This window comes from Bos indicus x Bos taurus, chromosome 15 (genome assembly GCF_003369695.1).
Source record: "Bos indicus x Bos taurus breed Angus x Brahman F1 hybrid chromosome 15, Bos_hybrid_MaternalHap_v2.0, whole genome shotgun sequence".
Taxonomy (NCBI): domain Eukaryota; kingdom Metazoa; phylum Chordata; class Mammalia; order Artiodactyla; family Bovidae; genus Bos; species Bos indicus x Bos taurus.
In genome coordinates, this window is record NC_040090.1 from 83,347,418 (window position 1) to 83,365,147 (window position 17,730).

The 17,730-nt window shown below is 38.2% G+C and overlaps 1 protein-coding gene across 1 annotated transcript; it reads right to left on the bottom strand.

Annotated features, from left to right (window-relative positions):
- Positions 1-9,855: 9,855 nt before the first annotated feature.
- Positions 9,856-10,788, bottom strand: LOC113905081 (olfactory receptor 4C16-like). Its single transcript, XM_027562100.1, has one exon. It carries the CDS (start codon positions 10,786-10,788, stop codon positions 9,856-9,858), a length of 933 nt encoding a protein of 310 aa, XP_027417901.1.
- Positions 10,789-17,730: the final 6,942 nt, after the last annotated feature.

Sequence of the window (17,730 nt, forward strand, 5' to 3'; positions counted from 1 at the left end):
AGCTTTGTAGTCATGGTTTCTAAGGCCCACTTGACTTCACATTTTGGGATGTCTGGCTCTAGGTGAGTGATCACACCATCGTGATTATCTGGGTCATGAAGATCTGTTTTTGTACAGTTATTCTGTGTATTCTTGCCACTTCTTCTTAACATCTTCTGTTTTTGTTAGGTCCATACCATTTCTTTCCTTTATCAAGTCCATCTTTGCATGAAATGTTCCCTTGGTATCTCTAATTTTCTTAAAGAGATCTCTAGTCTTTCCCATTCTATTGCCTTCCCTGTGTTTCTTTGCATTGATTGCCGAGGAAGGCTCTCTTATCTCTCCTTGCTATTCTTTGAAACTCTGCATTCAGATGCTTATATCTTTCCTTTTCTCCATTGCTTTTTGCTTCTCTTCTTTTCATTTGTAAGGCCTCCTCAGACAGCCATATTGCTTTTTTGCATTTCTTTTCCATGGGGAAGGTCTTGATCCCTGTCTCTGGTACAATGTCATGACCCTCCATCCATAGTTCATCAGGCACTCTGTCTATCAGGTCTAGTACCTTAAATCTATTTCTCACTTCTACTGTATAATCATAAGGGATACATGAATGTCTAGTGGTTTTCCCTCCTTTCTTCAATTTAAGTCTGAATTTGGCAATAAAGATTTCGTGATCTGAACCACGGTCAGCTCCCAGTCTTGTTTTTGCTGACTGTATAGAGCTTCTCCAACTTTGGCTGCAAAGAATATAATCAATATGATTTTGGGGTTGACCATCTTGTGATGTCCATGTGTAAAGTCTTCTCTTGTGTTGTTTGAAGAGGGTGTTTGCTATGACCAGTGCGTTCTATTGGCAAACTCTATTAGCCTTTTCCCTGCTTAATTCCGTACTCCAAGACCAAATTTTCCTGTTACTTTAGGTGTTTCTTGACTTTCTACTTTTGCATTCCAGCCCCCTATAATGAAAAGGACATCTTTTTGGGGTATTAGTTCTAAAAGGTCTTGTAGGGCTTCATAGAACTGTTCAACTTCAGCTTCTTCAGCATTACTGGTTGGGGCATAGGCTTGGATTACTGTGATATTGAATGGTTTGCCTTGGAAATGAACAAGAGATCATTCTATCATGTTTGAGATTTCATCCAAGTACTGCATTTCGGACTCTTTTGTTGACCATGATGGCTACTCCATTTTTTCTAAGGGATTCCTGCCCACGTTAGTAGATATAATGGTCATCTGAGTTAAATTCACCCATTCCTGTCCATTTTGCATTTCTTTTCCACTTGGCTCAGATCACGAAATCCTTACTGCCAAATTCAGAATTAAATTGAAGAAAGGAGGGAAAACCACTAGACCATTCACGTATCCCTTATGGTTATACAGTGGAAGTGAGAAATAGATTTAACGGACTAGATCTGATAGAGTGCCTGATGAACTATGGATGGAGGTTCGTGGAAAATCAGGAGTTGCTGATTCCTAGAATGTTGATATTCACTCTTGCTATCTTCTCTTTGACCACTTACAATTTGCCTTGACTCATTGCCTTGACCCAACATTCCAGGTTCCTATGTAATATTGCTCTTTACAGCATCAGACCTTGCTTCTATCACCAGTCAAATCCCACAACTGGGTATTGTTTTTGTTTTGGCTCCATCTCTTTAGTCTTTCTGGAGTTATTTCTCCACTGATCTCCAGTAGCATATTGGGCACCCACTGACCTGGGGAGTTCCTCTTTCAGTATCCTATCATTTTGCCTTTTCATATTGTTCATGGGGTTCTCAAGGCAAGAATACTGAAGTGGTTTGCCATTCCCCTCTCCAGTGGACCGCCTCTGTCAGATCTCTCCATCATGACCCATCTGTCTTGGGTGGCCCCACGTGGCATGGCTCAGTTTCATTGAGTTAGACAAGGCTGTGGTCCTTGTGATCAGATTGGCTAGATTTCTGTGATTATGGTTCAGTTTGTCTGCCCTCTGATGCCCTCTCACAACACCTACCATCTTACTTGGGTTTCTCTTACCTTGGACATGGGGTATTTCTTCACGGCTGCTCCAGCAAAGTGCAGCCACTGCTCCTTCCCTTGGACAAGGGGTATCTTCTCACAGCTGTCCCTCCTGACCTTGAACGTGAAGTAGCTCCTTTTGGCCCTCCCACATTGTTAACCTCCCAAAAAAGTGATGTATTTATCCAATTGATGAACTTAGGTTGACATATCATTATCACCCAAAGTCCAGAGTTTACATTAGACTTCACTCTTGGTGATGTACAACATATGGGTTGACAAATGTACAGTAACATGTATCTATCATTATAGTACCACCCAGATGGTTTCACTGTTCTAGATGTCCTCTGTGCTCCACCTATTGATCTATCCCAACACTTGAATCCTTGGCAACCACTGAACATTATACTGTCTCCAGAGGGTTCCGCCCCCCCCCCCCCCCCCCAGAATGTCTTATAATGGGCATTGTACAGTACATAACCTTTTAACATTGGTTTCTTTTATTAAGAATATGCATGCAAGATTTCTTCTTGTTATTTTATGCCTTGGCAGCTTATTTCTTTTTAGTGCTGAATAATATTCATTTATCTGGATATACCATATTAACAATTTACTGAGCATGGCCCCGCCAACCAGAACAAGACCCAGTTTCCCCTTCAGTCAGTCTGTCCCACCAGGAAGGTTCCATAAGCCTCTTATTATTCTCCATCAGAGGGCTGCTGCTGCTGCTGCTAAGCGGCTTCAGTCGAGTCCAACTCTGTGCGATGCAATGGACTGGAGCCTACCAGGTTCCTCCGTCCATGGGACTTTCCAGGCAAGAGTACTGGAGTGGGGTGCCATTGCCTTCTCCACCATCAGAGGGCAGACAGACTTAAAACCACAATCACAGAAAACTAACCAATCTAATCACATGGACCACAGCCTTCTCTAACTCAATGAAACTATGAGCCATGCCATGTAGGGCCACCCAAGACAGATGGGTCATGGTGCAGAGTTCTGACAAAATGTGGCCCACTAGAGAAGGGAATGGCAAACCACTTCAGTATTCTTACCTTGAGAACCCCATGAACAATGTGAAAAGGCAAAAAGATAGGACACTGAAAGATGAACTCCCCAGGTCAGTAGGTGCCCAATATGCTGTTGGAGGACAACGGAGAAATAACTCCAGAAAGACTAAAGAGATGGAGCCAGAGCAAAAACAATACCCACTTGTGGATGTGACTGCTGATGGAAGCAAGGTCCGATGCTGTAAAAAGCAATATTGCATAGGAACCTGGAATGTTAGGTCCATGAATCAAGGCAAATGGGAAGTGTTCAAACAGGAGATGGCAAGAGTGAACATTGACATTTTAGAAATCAGAGAACTAAAATGGCCTGGAATGGGTGAATTTAATTCAGGTGACCATTATTTCTACTACTGTGGGCAAGAAACCCTTAGAAGAAATAGAGTAGAAATCGTAGTCAAAAAGAGAGTCATTTTGGATGCAGTCTCAAAAATGGCAGGATGATCTTTTGTTCGTTTCCAAGACAAACCATTCAATATCACGGTAATCCAAGGCTATATCCCGATCTGTAACACTGAAGAGCTGAAGCTGAACAATTCTATGAAGACCTACAAGACCTTTTAGAACTAACACCCAAAAAAATGTCCTTTTCATTATAGGGGTCTGGAATGCAAAAGTAGGAAGTCTGGAGTAACAGGCAAATTTGGCCTTGGAGTACAGATTGAAGCAAGGCAAAGACTAATATAGTTTTGCCAAGAGAAACACTGGTCATAGCAAACACCCTCTTTCAACAACACAGTAGACGAATCTACATATGGAAATTACCAGATGGCCAACACCGAAATCATATTGATTATATTCTTTCCAGCCAAAGATGGAGAAGCTCTGTATACTCATAAAAAAAGAGACCAGGAGCTGAATGTGGCTCAGACCATGAACTCCTAATTGCCAAATTCAGACTTAAAATGAAGAAAAGAGGGAAAACCACTAGACCATTCAGGTATAACTTAAATCAAATCCCTAACAATTACACAGTAGAAGTGAGAAGTAGATTTAAGGACTAGATCTGATAGAGTGCCTGATGAACTATGGATAGAGGTTCATGACATTGTACAGGAGACAGGGAGCAAGACCATCCCCAAGAAAAAGAAATGCAAAACAGCAAAATGGCTGTCTGAGGAGACCTTACAAATAGCTCTGAAAATAAGGGAAGTGAAAAGCAAAGGAGAAAAGGAAATATATGCCCATTTCAATGCAGAGTTCCAAAGAGTAGCAAGGAGAGATAAGAAAGCCTTTCTCAGTGATCAATGCAAAGAAATAGTGGAAAACAATAGAATGGGAAAAACAAGCAATCTCTTGAAGAAAATTAGAGATACCAAGGGAACATTTCATGCAACAATGGGCTCAATGAAGGATAGAAATAGTATTGACCTAACAGAATCAGAAGATATTAAAAAGAGGTGGCAAGAATACACAGAAGAACTGTACAAAAAAGATCTTCACCACCTAGATAATCACGATTGTGTGATCACTCACACTCATCTAGAGTCAGACATCTCAAGTGAGCCTAGGGAAGAATCACTCTGAATAAAGATAGTGGAGGTGACGGAATTCCAGTTGAGCTGTTTTGAATCCTGAAAGATGATGCTGTGAAAGTGCTGCACTCAACACGCCAGCAAATTTGGAAAACTCAGCAATGGCCACAGAACTGGAAAAGGTCAGTTTTCATTCCAATCTCAAACAAAGGCAATACCATAGAATGCTCAAACTACTGCACAATTGCACTCATCTCACATGCTAGTAAAGTAATGCTCAAAATACTCCAAGCCAGGCTTCAGCAATACGGGAACTGTGAACTTCTAGATGTTCAAGCTGATTTTAGAATAGGCAGAGGAGCCACAGATCAAATTCCCAACATCCTCTGGATCATCAAAAAAGCAAAGAGTTCCAGGAAAACATCTATTTCTGCTCTATTGATTTTTCAAAAACCTTACCCTGTGGATAACAGTGAACTGTGGAAAATTCTTCAAGAGATGGGAATAACAGACCACCTAACCTGCCTCTTGAGAAATCTGTATTAAGGTCAGGAAGAAACAGTTAGAAATAGATATGGAATAAGAGACTGATTCCTAATAGGAAAAGGAGTACGTCAAGTCTGTATATTGTCATTTTGCTTATTTAAGTTATATGCAGAGTACATCATGAGAAACGCTGGGCTGGAAGAAGCACATCTGGAATCAAGATTGCCATGAGAAATATCAATAACCTCAGATATGCAGATGACACCTCCCTACGGCAGAAAGTGAAGAACTAGAGCCTCTTGATGAAAGTGAAAGAGGAGAGTAAAAAAGTTGGCTTAAAGCTCAACATTAAGAAAACAAAGATCATGGCATCTGGTCGCATCACTTCATGGCGAATAGATGGAGAAACAGTGGAAACAGTGTCAGACTTTATTTTGGGGGCTCCAAAATCATTGCAGATGGTGCCTGCAGCCATGAACTTAAAAAACTTACTCCTTGGGAGAAAAGCTTTTATCAATCTAGATAGCATATTAAAAAGCAGAGACATTACTTTGCTAACAAAGTTCTGTCTAGTCAAGGTTATTATTTTTCAAGTAGTCATGTATGGATGTGAGAATTGGACTATAAAGAAAGCTGAGTGCCGAAGAATTGATGCTTTTGCCCTGTGGTGTTGGAGAAGACTCTTGAGAGTCCCTTGGACTGCAAGGAGATCCAACCAGTCCATCCTAAAGGAGATCAGTCCTAGGTGTACACTGGAAGTACTGATGCTGAAGCTGAAGCTCCAGTACTTTGGCCAACTGATGCGAAGAGCTGACTGATTTGAAAAGACCCTGATGCCATGAAAGACTGAAGGTGGGAGGAGAAGGGGACAATAAAGGATAAGATGGCTGGATGGCATTGCCGACTCAATGGACATGAGTTTGAGTAAACTCTAGGAATTAGTGCTGGACAGGGAGGCCTGGCATGCTGCCATCCTTGGGATCACAGAGTCAGACAGGACTTTGCAACTGAACTGATCTAAACTAAACTGACCAGTTTATCTGTTCACCCACTGATGGACATCTTGATTTTTTCTAAGCTCTAACAATCGAGACTAAAACTGCTATGAATACCAGTGAATATTTTTATGTGGAGGTAAGCTTTCAAGCCAAAGCCTTTGACTGTGTGGATCACAATAAACTGTGGAAAATTCTGAAAGAGATGGGAATACCAGACCACCTGATCTGCCTCTTGAGAAATTTGTATGTAGGTCAGGAAGCAACAGTTAGAACTGGACATGGAACAACAGACTGGTTCCAAATAGGAAAAGGAGTACGTCAAGGCTGTCTATTGTCACCTTGCTTATTTAACTTCTATGCAGATTACATCATGAGAAATGCTGGGCTGGAAGAAGCACAAGCTGAAATCAAGATTGCTGGGAGAAATATCAATAACCTCAGATAGGCAGATGATACCACCCTTATGGCAGAAAGTAAAGAGGAACTAAAAAGCCTCTTGATGAAAGTGAAAGAGAAGAGTGAAAAAGTTGGCTTAAAGCTCAACATTCAGAAAACGAAGATCATGGCATCTGGTCCCATCACTTCATGGGAAATAGATGGGCAAACAGTGGAAACAGTGTCAGACTTTATTTTTGGGGGCTCCAAAATCACTGCAGATGGTGACTGCAGTAATGAAATTAAAAGACGCTTACTCCTTGGAAGGAAAGTTATGACCAACCTAGATAGCATATTCAAAAGCACAGACATTACTTTGCCAACAATGGTTCGTCTAGTCAAGGCTATGGTTTTTCCTGTGGTCATGTATGGATGTGAGAGTTGGACTGTGAAGAAGCCTGAGCACCGAAGAATTGATGTTTTTGAACTGTGGTGTTCGAGAAGACTCTTGAGAGTCCCTTGGACTGCAACGAGATCCAACCAGTCCATTCTGAAGGAGATTAGCCCTGGGATTTCTTTGGAAGGAATGATGCTAAAGCTGAAACTCCAGTACTTTGGCCACCTCATGCGAATAGTTGTCTTATTGGAAAAGACTCTGATGCTGGGAGGGATTGGGGGCAGGAGGAGAAAGGGACGACAGAGGATGAGATGGCTGGATGGCATCACTGACTCGATGGGCGTGAGTCTCGGTGAACTCCGGGAGTTGGTGATGGATAGGGAGGCCTGGCGTGCTGTGATTCATGGGGTCGCAAAGAGTCAGACACAATTGAGCAAATGAATTGAATTGAAGCTTTCAAGTCCTTTGGGTAAATGTTAAGTGCTGTGATTGCTGAACTGGAATTCATAATTCATATCCATAATGCACATTCTGCTATTTTAAAGCTAAAATCCCCCCAATTATTTCATTATTTGTTTAATCTACTGATGTGTTAATGTTCACTTACATCAGCTGCTTATCTCCTTCTAGAATGTGTAAATATATCACACTTAATTTGGGTCATCAATTTTACAGTTACAAGACATCAATACAAAACAAAATATTAAGACATATATAATTCATGGGAAAAATTAAACCACTCAAAATTCAGAAGGAAATGAATTAGGAACATATATTTTACCAAAAGAATATCACTATAAGTATAAATACAATAGCCAAGGCCTTCCTATATTCTAATAATATTATTATTCAGAATATTAAAGTTCAGAAGTGGAATTTTGTCTCCATATCCTGTCATTGTTATAAAGATCAATATAAAAACATGGTATGAATTGAAAGTATAACACCAATAAATTGAAGGGAGGTTGTCTAGATTATACCCTGTCCATTACAATATTATGATTCTATATTATTTGAATCTGTTACTTTCTGCTGAGTCAGGAAGAAAAACTCAGTTGAAGGTCTATAATAAGACAAATGTGATCAAAATGTCTAATAAACAGAACAAATTGAAAGAGGGAAAACCTGCCAGACTGTGAATATAAGTATTTAAGTGCAACTGTACATAGTAAAGACTGTAAGTCAAAATGTAAAAGGGCATGGAAAACATTATATTAAAACCACTGTGCTATGTAAGTCAGTCAAGAGATACAGAGACACAGCAGTGCAAAACACCTTAGGCAAAGAAATTTACATTCCGGTATATGGATGCTGTGCCACCCTCTACATAAAAGTGACTGAACAATAATCACTGCTTGTATTTACAGTGCTTACTTTCCTGAAGGAAATGAATACTACTTCTGTATCATAGGATTATATCAACACTACAGGAATACCAGACCACCTGACCTGCCTCTTGAGAAACCTATATGTAGGTCAGGAAGCAACAGTTAGAACTGGACATGGAACAACAGCCTGGTTCGAAATGAGAAAAGGAGTATGTCAAGGCTGTATATTGCCACCCTGCTTATTTAACTTATATGCAGAGTACATCATGAAAAATGCTGGGCTGGAAGAAGCACAAGCTGGATTCAAGATTTCTGGGAAAAATATTAATAACCTCAGACATGCAGATGACACCACCCTTATGGCAGAAAGTGAAGAGGAACTTAAAAGCCTCATGATGAAAGTGAAAGAGGAGAGTGAAAAAGTTGGCTTAAAGCTCAACGTGTAGAAAACTAAGAGCATAGCATCTGGTCCCATCACTTCATGGGAAATAGATGGGGAAACAGTGGAAACAGTGTCAGACTTATTTTTCAGATCAGATCAGATCAGATCAGTTGCTCAGTCATGTCCGACTCTTTGCGACCCCATGAATTGCAGGACGCCAGGCCTCCCTGTCCATCACCAACTCTCGGAGTTCACTCAGACTCATGTCCATTGAGTCAATGATGCCATCCAGCCATCTCATCCTCTGTTGTCCCCTTTTCCTCTTGCCCCCGGTCCCTCCCAGCATCAGAGTTTTCCAATGAGTCAACTCTTCGCATGAGGTGGCCAAAGTACTGGAGTGTCAGCCTTAGCATCATTCCTTCCAAAGAAATCCCAGGGCTGATCTCCTTTAAAATGGACTGGTTGGATCTCGTTGCAGTCCAAGGGACTCTCAAGAGTCTTCTCGAACACCGCAGTTCAAAAGCATCAATTCTTCAGCGCTCAGCCTTCTTTACAGTCCAACTCTCACATCCATACATGACCACAGGAAAAACCATAGCCTTGACTAGATGAACCATTGTTGGCAAAGTAATGTCTCTGCTTTTGAATATGCTATCTAGGTTGGTCATAACTTTCCTTCCAAGGAGTACGGACTTTATTTTTGGGGGGCTCCAAATCACTGCAGATGGTGATTGCAGCCATGAAATTAAAAGATGCTTACTCCTTGAAAGGAAAGTTATGACCAACCTAGATAGCGTATTAAAAAGTAGAGATATTATTTTGCCAACAATGGTCCGTCTAGTCAAGGCTATGGTTTTTCCAATGGTCATGTATGGATGTGAGAGTTGGACTGTGAAGAAAGCTGAGAGCCGAAGAATTGATGCTTTTGAACTGTGGTGTTGGAGAAGACTCTTGAGAGTCCCTTGGGCTGCAAGGAGATCCAATAAGCCCATCCTAAAGGAGATCAATCCTGTGTGTTCATTGGAAGGACTGATGCTAAAGCTGAAACTCCAATACTTTGGCCACCTCATGCAAAGAGTTGTCTTATTGGAAAAGACTCTGATGCTGGGAGGGATTGAGGCAGGAGGAGAAGGGGATGACAGAGGATGAGATGGCTGAATGGCATCACTGACTCAATGCACATGAGTTTGATTGAACTCCAGGAGTTGTTGATGAACAGGGAGGCCTGGTGTGCTGGGATTCATGTGGTCACAAGGAGTTGGATACAACTGAGTGACTGAACTGAACTGACATTAAAAGGTAATATTTTCTGGGGACTTCTAGATCAATCTAAAATTGAAGAAAAATACAAAAATTTTCATATTATCTTCCATTTATATTTTGTCACCTGTGATCAGTTTCTTACCCCATAACATTCTCATGGCATTTTTCACTTCTGTATTCCTTAGTGAGTAAGTCAGGGGGTTTATCAAAGGTGTTCCAACTGTATAAAACACAGCTATCATCTTATCCATGGGGAAGGTAGTTGCAGGACGTGTGTAGATAAATATGCAAGGACCAAAGAACAAGATGACCACGATGATGTGGGAGATGCAGGTGGATAGGGCTTTCTTCCTCCCTTCAGCACTGTGGTTTCTCAGAGAATGCAAGATGATAGCATAGGAGAACATCAGCATGACAAAACTCACTGTACAGATAGCCCCACTGTTGGACACCAAGAGTAGGTTGGTCGCATAAGTGTCTGTACAGGCAAGTTTCAACAAAGGCTGCAAGTCACAAAAATAGTGATCTATCACATTGGGACCGCAGAAAGGCAGACTCAAGGCTAGAAGAATCTGAGCTGAAGAATGAACGCAAGACCCTACCCAGGCCACAGTCACCAAGACACCACAGACTCGATGGCTCATGAGGGTTATGTATCGAAGGGGCTTACAGATGGCCACATAGCGGTCAACAGCCATGAGAATAAGGATGAAGATCTCTAGGCAACCAAAAAAATGTGATGCAAAGACTTGGATCATGCACTCATTGAAGGAGATTGTGCTCTTTTCCCTAAGGGCATCGACAATCACTCTAGGGGCTATGGAAGTTGAGAGAAAGGTATCAGATAAAGATAAGTGGAAAAGGAAGAAGTACATTGGACTCCCAAGTGTCCTGCTGGTCTTGATGGTGGAAATAATCAGGAAGTTACCCAGTAACATCCCCAGATATAAAAACAAGAAAGTGACAAACACTATTTTCTTCCTAACAGGATCCTGTGATAACCCAAGTAGAATGAACTCAGTCACATTATTGTTCAGCTTCATGATTTCATGAATGAGATGAGGGATGAATGTGAAATGGATTATCTGCAAAAAAATAAATCAGTATATGGTGCAATATATTATATGATGGAATATTTTAAGTAAAACAACATTTGCTTATCAGGTATATTCTTTACAATAATTTATATTATATGTTTGTTTCTTAATAATAACATTTGTTCTTCAATTTGTAATGACCATTTCATAGGGTCATTATGAGTATCATATAAACTTGTGAATGTTAAACTTTCTAATAAGACTCTTTAAATACAATCCCTTGTTAGACTGGATATGATTATGATTAGTTTTATGAATATATGTAATATATGGCTCCATTTTATTATTTCCTTTGTCATGTTTTGGCCATATTCAATATATTCAGAATCCCAAGTATTGCGCATCAGTCATTATTTAGGGTATATTTGACTGCCCATGGTGGTTTATGACAGAAAGTCATACATCATCCTTAGCACCTTAAAGAATATCTTGTTCATACATACCCTTATATTTTTTCCTTTATTATACATATTGATTTTAAAAGTAGCACAAACTGTCTTCTAGATACCCTAGTTTGAAAAGAGAAAAGACATATTACTTTAAATAATCTGTTGCAACGTCCAAGCACATTTATATTTAGTCCTTGATGTATACGATGAACAGAGCGAATGATCTCTGTTATTTGATAATATTTCAAAAATACCTATTACTCTTTTTTCATTCTCCAGTCTTGGAAAAGTACATTTTAAGCACTCATATTTCCTGAAGTTACATTTCAAAATGACTTCCTGAAGTTAAATTTCTAAATGAAAGAGAATTTATTAATTAATAGCTTATGTTTTAAAAATTCAAGCTTTTACCTAAGCTTGTTAAACCTGAGGTGGTTTTCTTTTATTGGAGGATGTCACCTGGCAGTTGGTCTAGGACCTGATCATGGTTATATTCCCAGTAGAGATTGTATTCTCAGGTACCTGAAAACCTCACATTGCTGGAAAAGCAGGAAAACAGAAGAGGAAGGGTAATGTAATTTTCCAAAAGAGTCATAATAAATAACAACTGACTTCTTCATTCAGTTTGTTTTTGTCCTGGCAAATAATTATTCAACGTAAAATGTCCCTTCTTTGGATGAAGATTTCTGTTTTCACATTTTATAAGAAATATTATCATGGGGTCATTTCCAAGAACACCTTTTTTCTTTAGTTCTTTGTTATGAAGATGATGCTGGCAAGTGGCACTATATGCAAGTATAAATAGAAAATGAAATGTTATGCATTTAAATATCATCTGGAAGACTTACTTATTCCATTGTTCCTCTCCTCAATCCATCCAACCTTCAATGCATGTCTTGAAAGTTGTGAACAGCCAAAGTGCAGATTATGACAGACTAGCTAGGGACAAGATTTCCTTTCAATATATTTTTCTCTCTCATGGTGAACTTTCTTCTCTTCAACAGAGATGAATATCCCTTATTCCTGGAAAAAAAAAAAAAACTGTTCAGAATATATCTAATAAAGTTACTCAATTTGGGTTTTCAAATATTAAAAAAATCTCTTTCAACTCGCATAATCTTTAACTATAAGTAAATTGAATCTTGATATATTAATCATTACAATAGCTCCTCCTTTCCTTCATTGGTTTTAAAGAGTGATGTACCATAACATATTTAACACTTGGAAATATGCTAATCATTGGAAATAAGGTGATGTGAAAGTCTATTTCATGTCAATATTCCTTGACATCGGTCACTGCTTTGAGTGTTATAGTTTTGGGTTTGTATGTTGTCAAACGTATTTTCCTATTATTTTCCAGGACAAGTTTATCTCTCTTTTCACATTTGAACTTGTATATTTAAGATAACTTGAGAATCATAAACATATATCATCATTAACTTGTTAATAATCATGTGTCCTCATCAAATATTTAATCAGTAGTTTCAGAAAGACATTAAATGTCTCCACTCACATCTACAGCCATAAAGTCCATTTTTGTGCATTTAAGTCCCAAACAATTCAAACTACTTTAGTCACTAATTTATTTGAAAAATACTGTGTCCTCAGGCATCAGTACATTTCAGTGATTCCCCTTGCATCTTGAAAAAGGGGATTTTAACCTATTTTGTAATATACAATACTTCATGACCTAGACTATGGAGACTATAATTCTCAAGTGAACTATATCAAAGCCTTTATATGATCAGGGTGTATTCATGATGCAATGTGAGATGTAAAAGTAGTAGATACATCATGTGAAATCTCTATAATGTAAATAATGTAGCAGCCAAAGATGAAAAATAGATGTAGAATATCCAAACTCACCTTGTTCTCTTCTTTTTTCCTGGAGTGTCCTTCCATTTCTAGCTGTTTCAACCTTCTGGGAACTTCAAACCAAATTTCTGAGAAATATCCTCTAGCTAGCCTTCAGATATTTCCTGTGAGAAAGGAAATCCACTCTTTTGCTCTCTAAAGCCTTTATCTATAATTTTCTTATAGTATTAACCTTATTGCTTATAATAAGTATATGTAGGCTTACTTTAGCTTTCTTCCTGGAATGAGAATATCAGAAAACTACATGTTCTTTGAATATCATTCTCCACAGTTCCAACACAATGCTTTGTACACTGTAGTTGCTCAGTAAGAGCTTTTAACTTGATCATTTCCTATAACTCCATAAAAGGTAACATTTACCTCATTGTTTTCACATTATGTTGGTTACAAAGTCACAGTGTTATTAACTTATAGGGATCATCTATTATGTAGAGTAGGTAGACAAATATGTTCTAATTTTACATAGCCAAGAAGAAGGAAGAAAACAAATATAATTTATCACTTAACTGTTAGCAGAGTCTCTGAATTAGTATTATCTGCCTGTCCTTTTCTGTTACCAACTTTCTTAAAGAATACTGAAAAAAAAAAAAAATACATACACAAAGCAACAGTGGTTCCTCTCTGCTTTCCAGAGGGACTATTTTCAGACTTAATGATGTAAGTTTTTAGCATCGTAGAGAGTTTATTCCCTAAAGTTTCTTTTCAGTCAAATTCATCCCAGATGTAATAACCTCAATGTTAGGTTTATCCAATTAGCCTGTTAAGAACAGCAAGTTAATCCACCTTGTACTCAGGAACCAGATCAAACAAGGATTTGTAGTTATTATATTTTCCTTGGTCTAAAAAAAAAAAAAAAAAAGGGAAGAAGAGGAAAAAGACAGAGTAGTGGAGAACAGGAATAAGAAACTATGTTACTGGTAGGAGAGAAAGTGGGCCACCAAGAAACTACTATGCTCCCACAAGTGCCTTAATTACCCACCCCTGCATTAGGAAACAAAATCTTTAAGCCCTGATAATTTTTTGTTGTTGTTGTTGGTAACTACAATCCAGGGAAACCACTATGGTGCTTGAAAACATAAGTTCTATGATATGGGATCCAGATATTCCCTATCAAGGAACTACAGTCATAAAAAAAGAATAAATTTTGTCATTTACAGCAATGAATGAATGGTACTGAAATATATTATGCTAAGTGAAATAAGTCATACAGAGAAAGACAAATGCTATATGATATTACTTATATATGGAATCTAAATAACAAAGCAAGCTAATAATGGATACAACAAAAAAGAAATGTACTCACAAAAGTAAAGAACAAACTATTGGTTAGCAATGGGGGAGGGAAGGAGTTAGGGGCAAGAAAAAATAGAGGACTGAGATACCAACTATTATGTATAAGATAAATAAGCTACAAGAATACATTTTGCTACATAGGGAATTTAGTCAATATTTTATGATAACTATAAATAGGAGTATAATCTTTAAACCCTGTGAATCACCATGTTATGTGTCTGTAATGGATGTGAGAGTTGGAGTATAAAGAAAGCTGAGCACTGAGGAATTGATGCTTTTGAACTGTGGTGTTGGAGAAGACTCTTGAGAGTCCCTTGGACTGCAAGGAGATCCATCCACTCCATCCTAAAGGAGATGAGTCCTTAATATTCATTGGAAGGACTGATCTTGGAGCTGAAACTCCAATACTGTGGCCACCTGATGCAAAGAGCTGACTCACTGGAAAAGAGCCTGATGCTTGGAAAGATTGAAGACGGGAGAAGGGGAAAACAGAGGATAAGAGGATGACAGAGGATGAGATGGTTGGATGGCATCACCAACTCAATGGACATGGGTTTGGGTGGACTCTGGGAGTTGGTCATGTACAGGGAAGCCTGGCGTGCTGCGGTTCATGGGGTCACAGAGTCAGACACGACTGAGCGACTGAAGTGAACATACAATATTGTACATTGTTAACTGCGTTTAATTAAAAAAAAAAGATGTAAAAACTTCTTTAGTAGGCTCTAATCGTTTATACCTGACAAGAGTATTTTCTTTCTTGAATAACTGAATCTTGAATTTCCTCTGAGAAAATATGAATAGAACTTCTTAATTTTTCACTATACAAGCTTTTAGTGATATTATTTCACAAAGTTTGGAATATGATTCTCACTAGCTTGTTTAGAAACATTTACCCCAGGCTGTAATATTTGTGTTGGGGATCTATCAGCAAATAAGATAGAGTCATTACTTTTGTTTGGAGTATTAAGTTCCCCCCCCGCCCCCAAATCAGTTTTGTCCCTAAAAGAGTTAGTACAGATCTGTAACTTCTGACCATCAACAGTTGGAGAAAGTCAACATGAAAGCAGAGCTAAGAGATAAATCAATTGTATAATAACATTCATCTGTAGAATTTACCTATGTCCAAATTATTTTACTGTTTTCCATTTTATACTTTTGTTTTTATATTTATCTAAATAATATCATAAATACTTGCAAACTTCCCAGCCATCTTAAGAATTAAAATGCTAACAGTAATTAAATCTATTCCTGACTACCTTCCTACCTGTTACTGCTTCACTCTAAAGGTAACCAATACTCTAATGTTTTTAGAGATCAGTTTTAAACAAAAATGAAAAGTACAGTGAGTTCCTTTGTGACACCCCCAGTAGCCTCTATTATTAATATCTTGATTAAAGTTATATATGTTTTAAAATAATCTATGAATTTATATTATCACCTAAAGTCCATAATTTACATTACCATTCACTCTTGGTGTTGCACAGAAGCATAATGACATTTAACCAACTTTACAATATCATAGAATAATTCACTATCCTAAATATTCTCTGTACTCCTAATTATGCCCTCTTATTTTCTTCTAACCCCTGCCAACCACCAATCATTTTACTGGACCCAAGGGTTTCTCTGTGCTATATAATACAGTTTGATTCATATAGTACCTCGACTTTCAGATTGGTTTCTTTCATTTAGCAATAGGCATTTATGGTTTATTCATGATTTTTGTGGTTTGATAGTTCATTTCTCTTTATTACTGAATAATATTCCAAGGCATGGGGGCTTAACATTTACTTTATCCGGTCATCTACTGAACAACATCTCGTATATGTTTCATACAGATCTAAGTTTTTAAGTCGTTTGGGTGATACCTTCCTGGATCACATGGTAAATCTATGTTTAGCTTTGTAAGAAAGGGCCAAACTATCTTCAGAGTGACTGTACCATTTTGCATTCCCACTGTAGTGAATGATTTTTCTCATGTTCTCAACATCTTCACCAAAATTTGATACTGTTAGTGTTTTTAATGCAGTCAATTTATAAAGTGTGCTTGTGGTATTTCATCATTTTATTTGCAATTCCCTAATAACATATGATGTTGAGAATTTTTTTGCATACTTGTTTTCCATCAGTACATCTTTTTTGGTGAGATATCTGTTCAGATCAATGCCCATTAAAAAAAAATTAGATTTCTTATTTTCTTGTTGTTGGACTTCAGTGTTCTTTGTACATGTTGGATATGAATCATTTTGTCAGATGTGTGTTTTTATAAATAACACTTCTCAGTCTGTAGCTAGTACTTTCATTGTCCATAAATATAATTTTAATGAGGTTCACCTTAACATCTTATTTTTTAATTTTTGGTGTAAACATAACTTTTAAAAATATACTTTCTCTTTTTATGTACCATTTTAGGTTCATAGCAAGTTTGAGTAGAAAATACAGAGATTCTCCATACCATCCACCTTTCCACTCCTCACACATACAACCTTCCCCTCTATTAACATCCTGAATTAGACTGGAATTTCTAGTACATTTCTTGGAATCATTGAACCTGACACAAGACTGACACATCGTAATAAACCAAATTCCATGGGGTATGTTTGGTCCCACTGTTAGTGTAGTACATTTTATGGGTTTTGATCTACATAAAATGACAAGTATTTATTATTACAGTGAAGTTGCTCAGTCGTGTCTGACTGCGAACCCATGGACCATGGAGTCCATGGAATTTTCCAGGCCAGAATACTGGAGTTGTAAGCCATTCCCTTCTCCAGGGGATCTTCCCAACCCAGGGATCAAACCCTGGTCTCCCGCATTGCAGACAGATTCTTTATCAGCTGAGCCATAAGGGGAGCACATTATTACAGAATAGTACAGTACTTTCAGTGCCTTAAATAATCTCTGTGTTCTGCCTACTCATCTTGCTTGTGAAAGTTAATGAAGGGAAACCTCATTAAAATGGTGTCAGTAAATCAAAAGGGGGAGGTCTCAGGCACATTCAGTCAGTAAGGATCCCAGCTGAAAGAGATGCACTTGCAACTCAGACAAGTATGAAACTCCTGTCATCATCAGAAGAAAGAAAGAATTTCTCTTTGACTGACAATAAGTTGGCCACAAGAGACTATGACAACTCAGGTAAAGAAAGTCACTGTAGTTCAAGCTCCCAGTTTCCTCCAGTGGACTTTTTGTTTATAACAGCTTCTCCTAACTTCCTCTTCATGAAAAGAGAATTTCCTCTCCTTTGCTTTACCAGATATATGTGATTCATCACAGTTACTCATCCCTGTTCCTGAATAAATCTCTTTTATTGGTAAAAATATCTGGCTGTTTT

Bases quoted from the DNA above. Each gene is read 5' to 3' on its own strand.
- LOC113905081 (XM_027562100.1), bottom strand. From the start codon at position 10,788: ATGAAGCTGAACAATAATGTGACTGAGTTCATTCTACTTGGGTTATCA.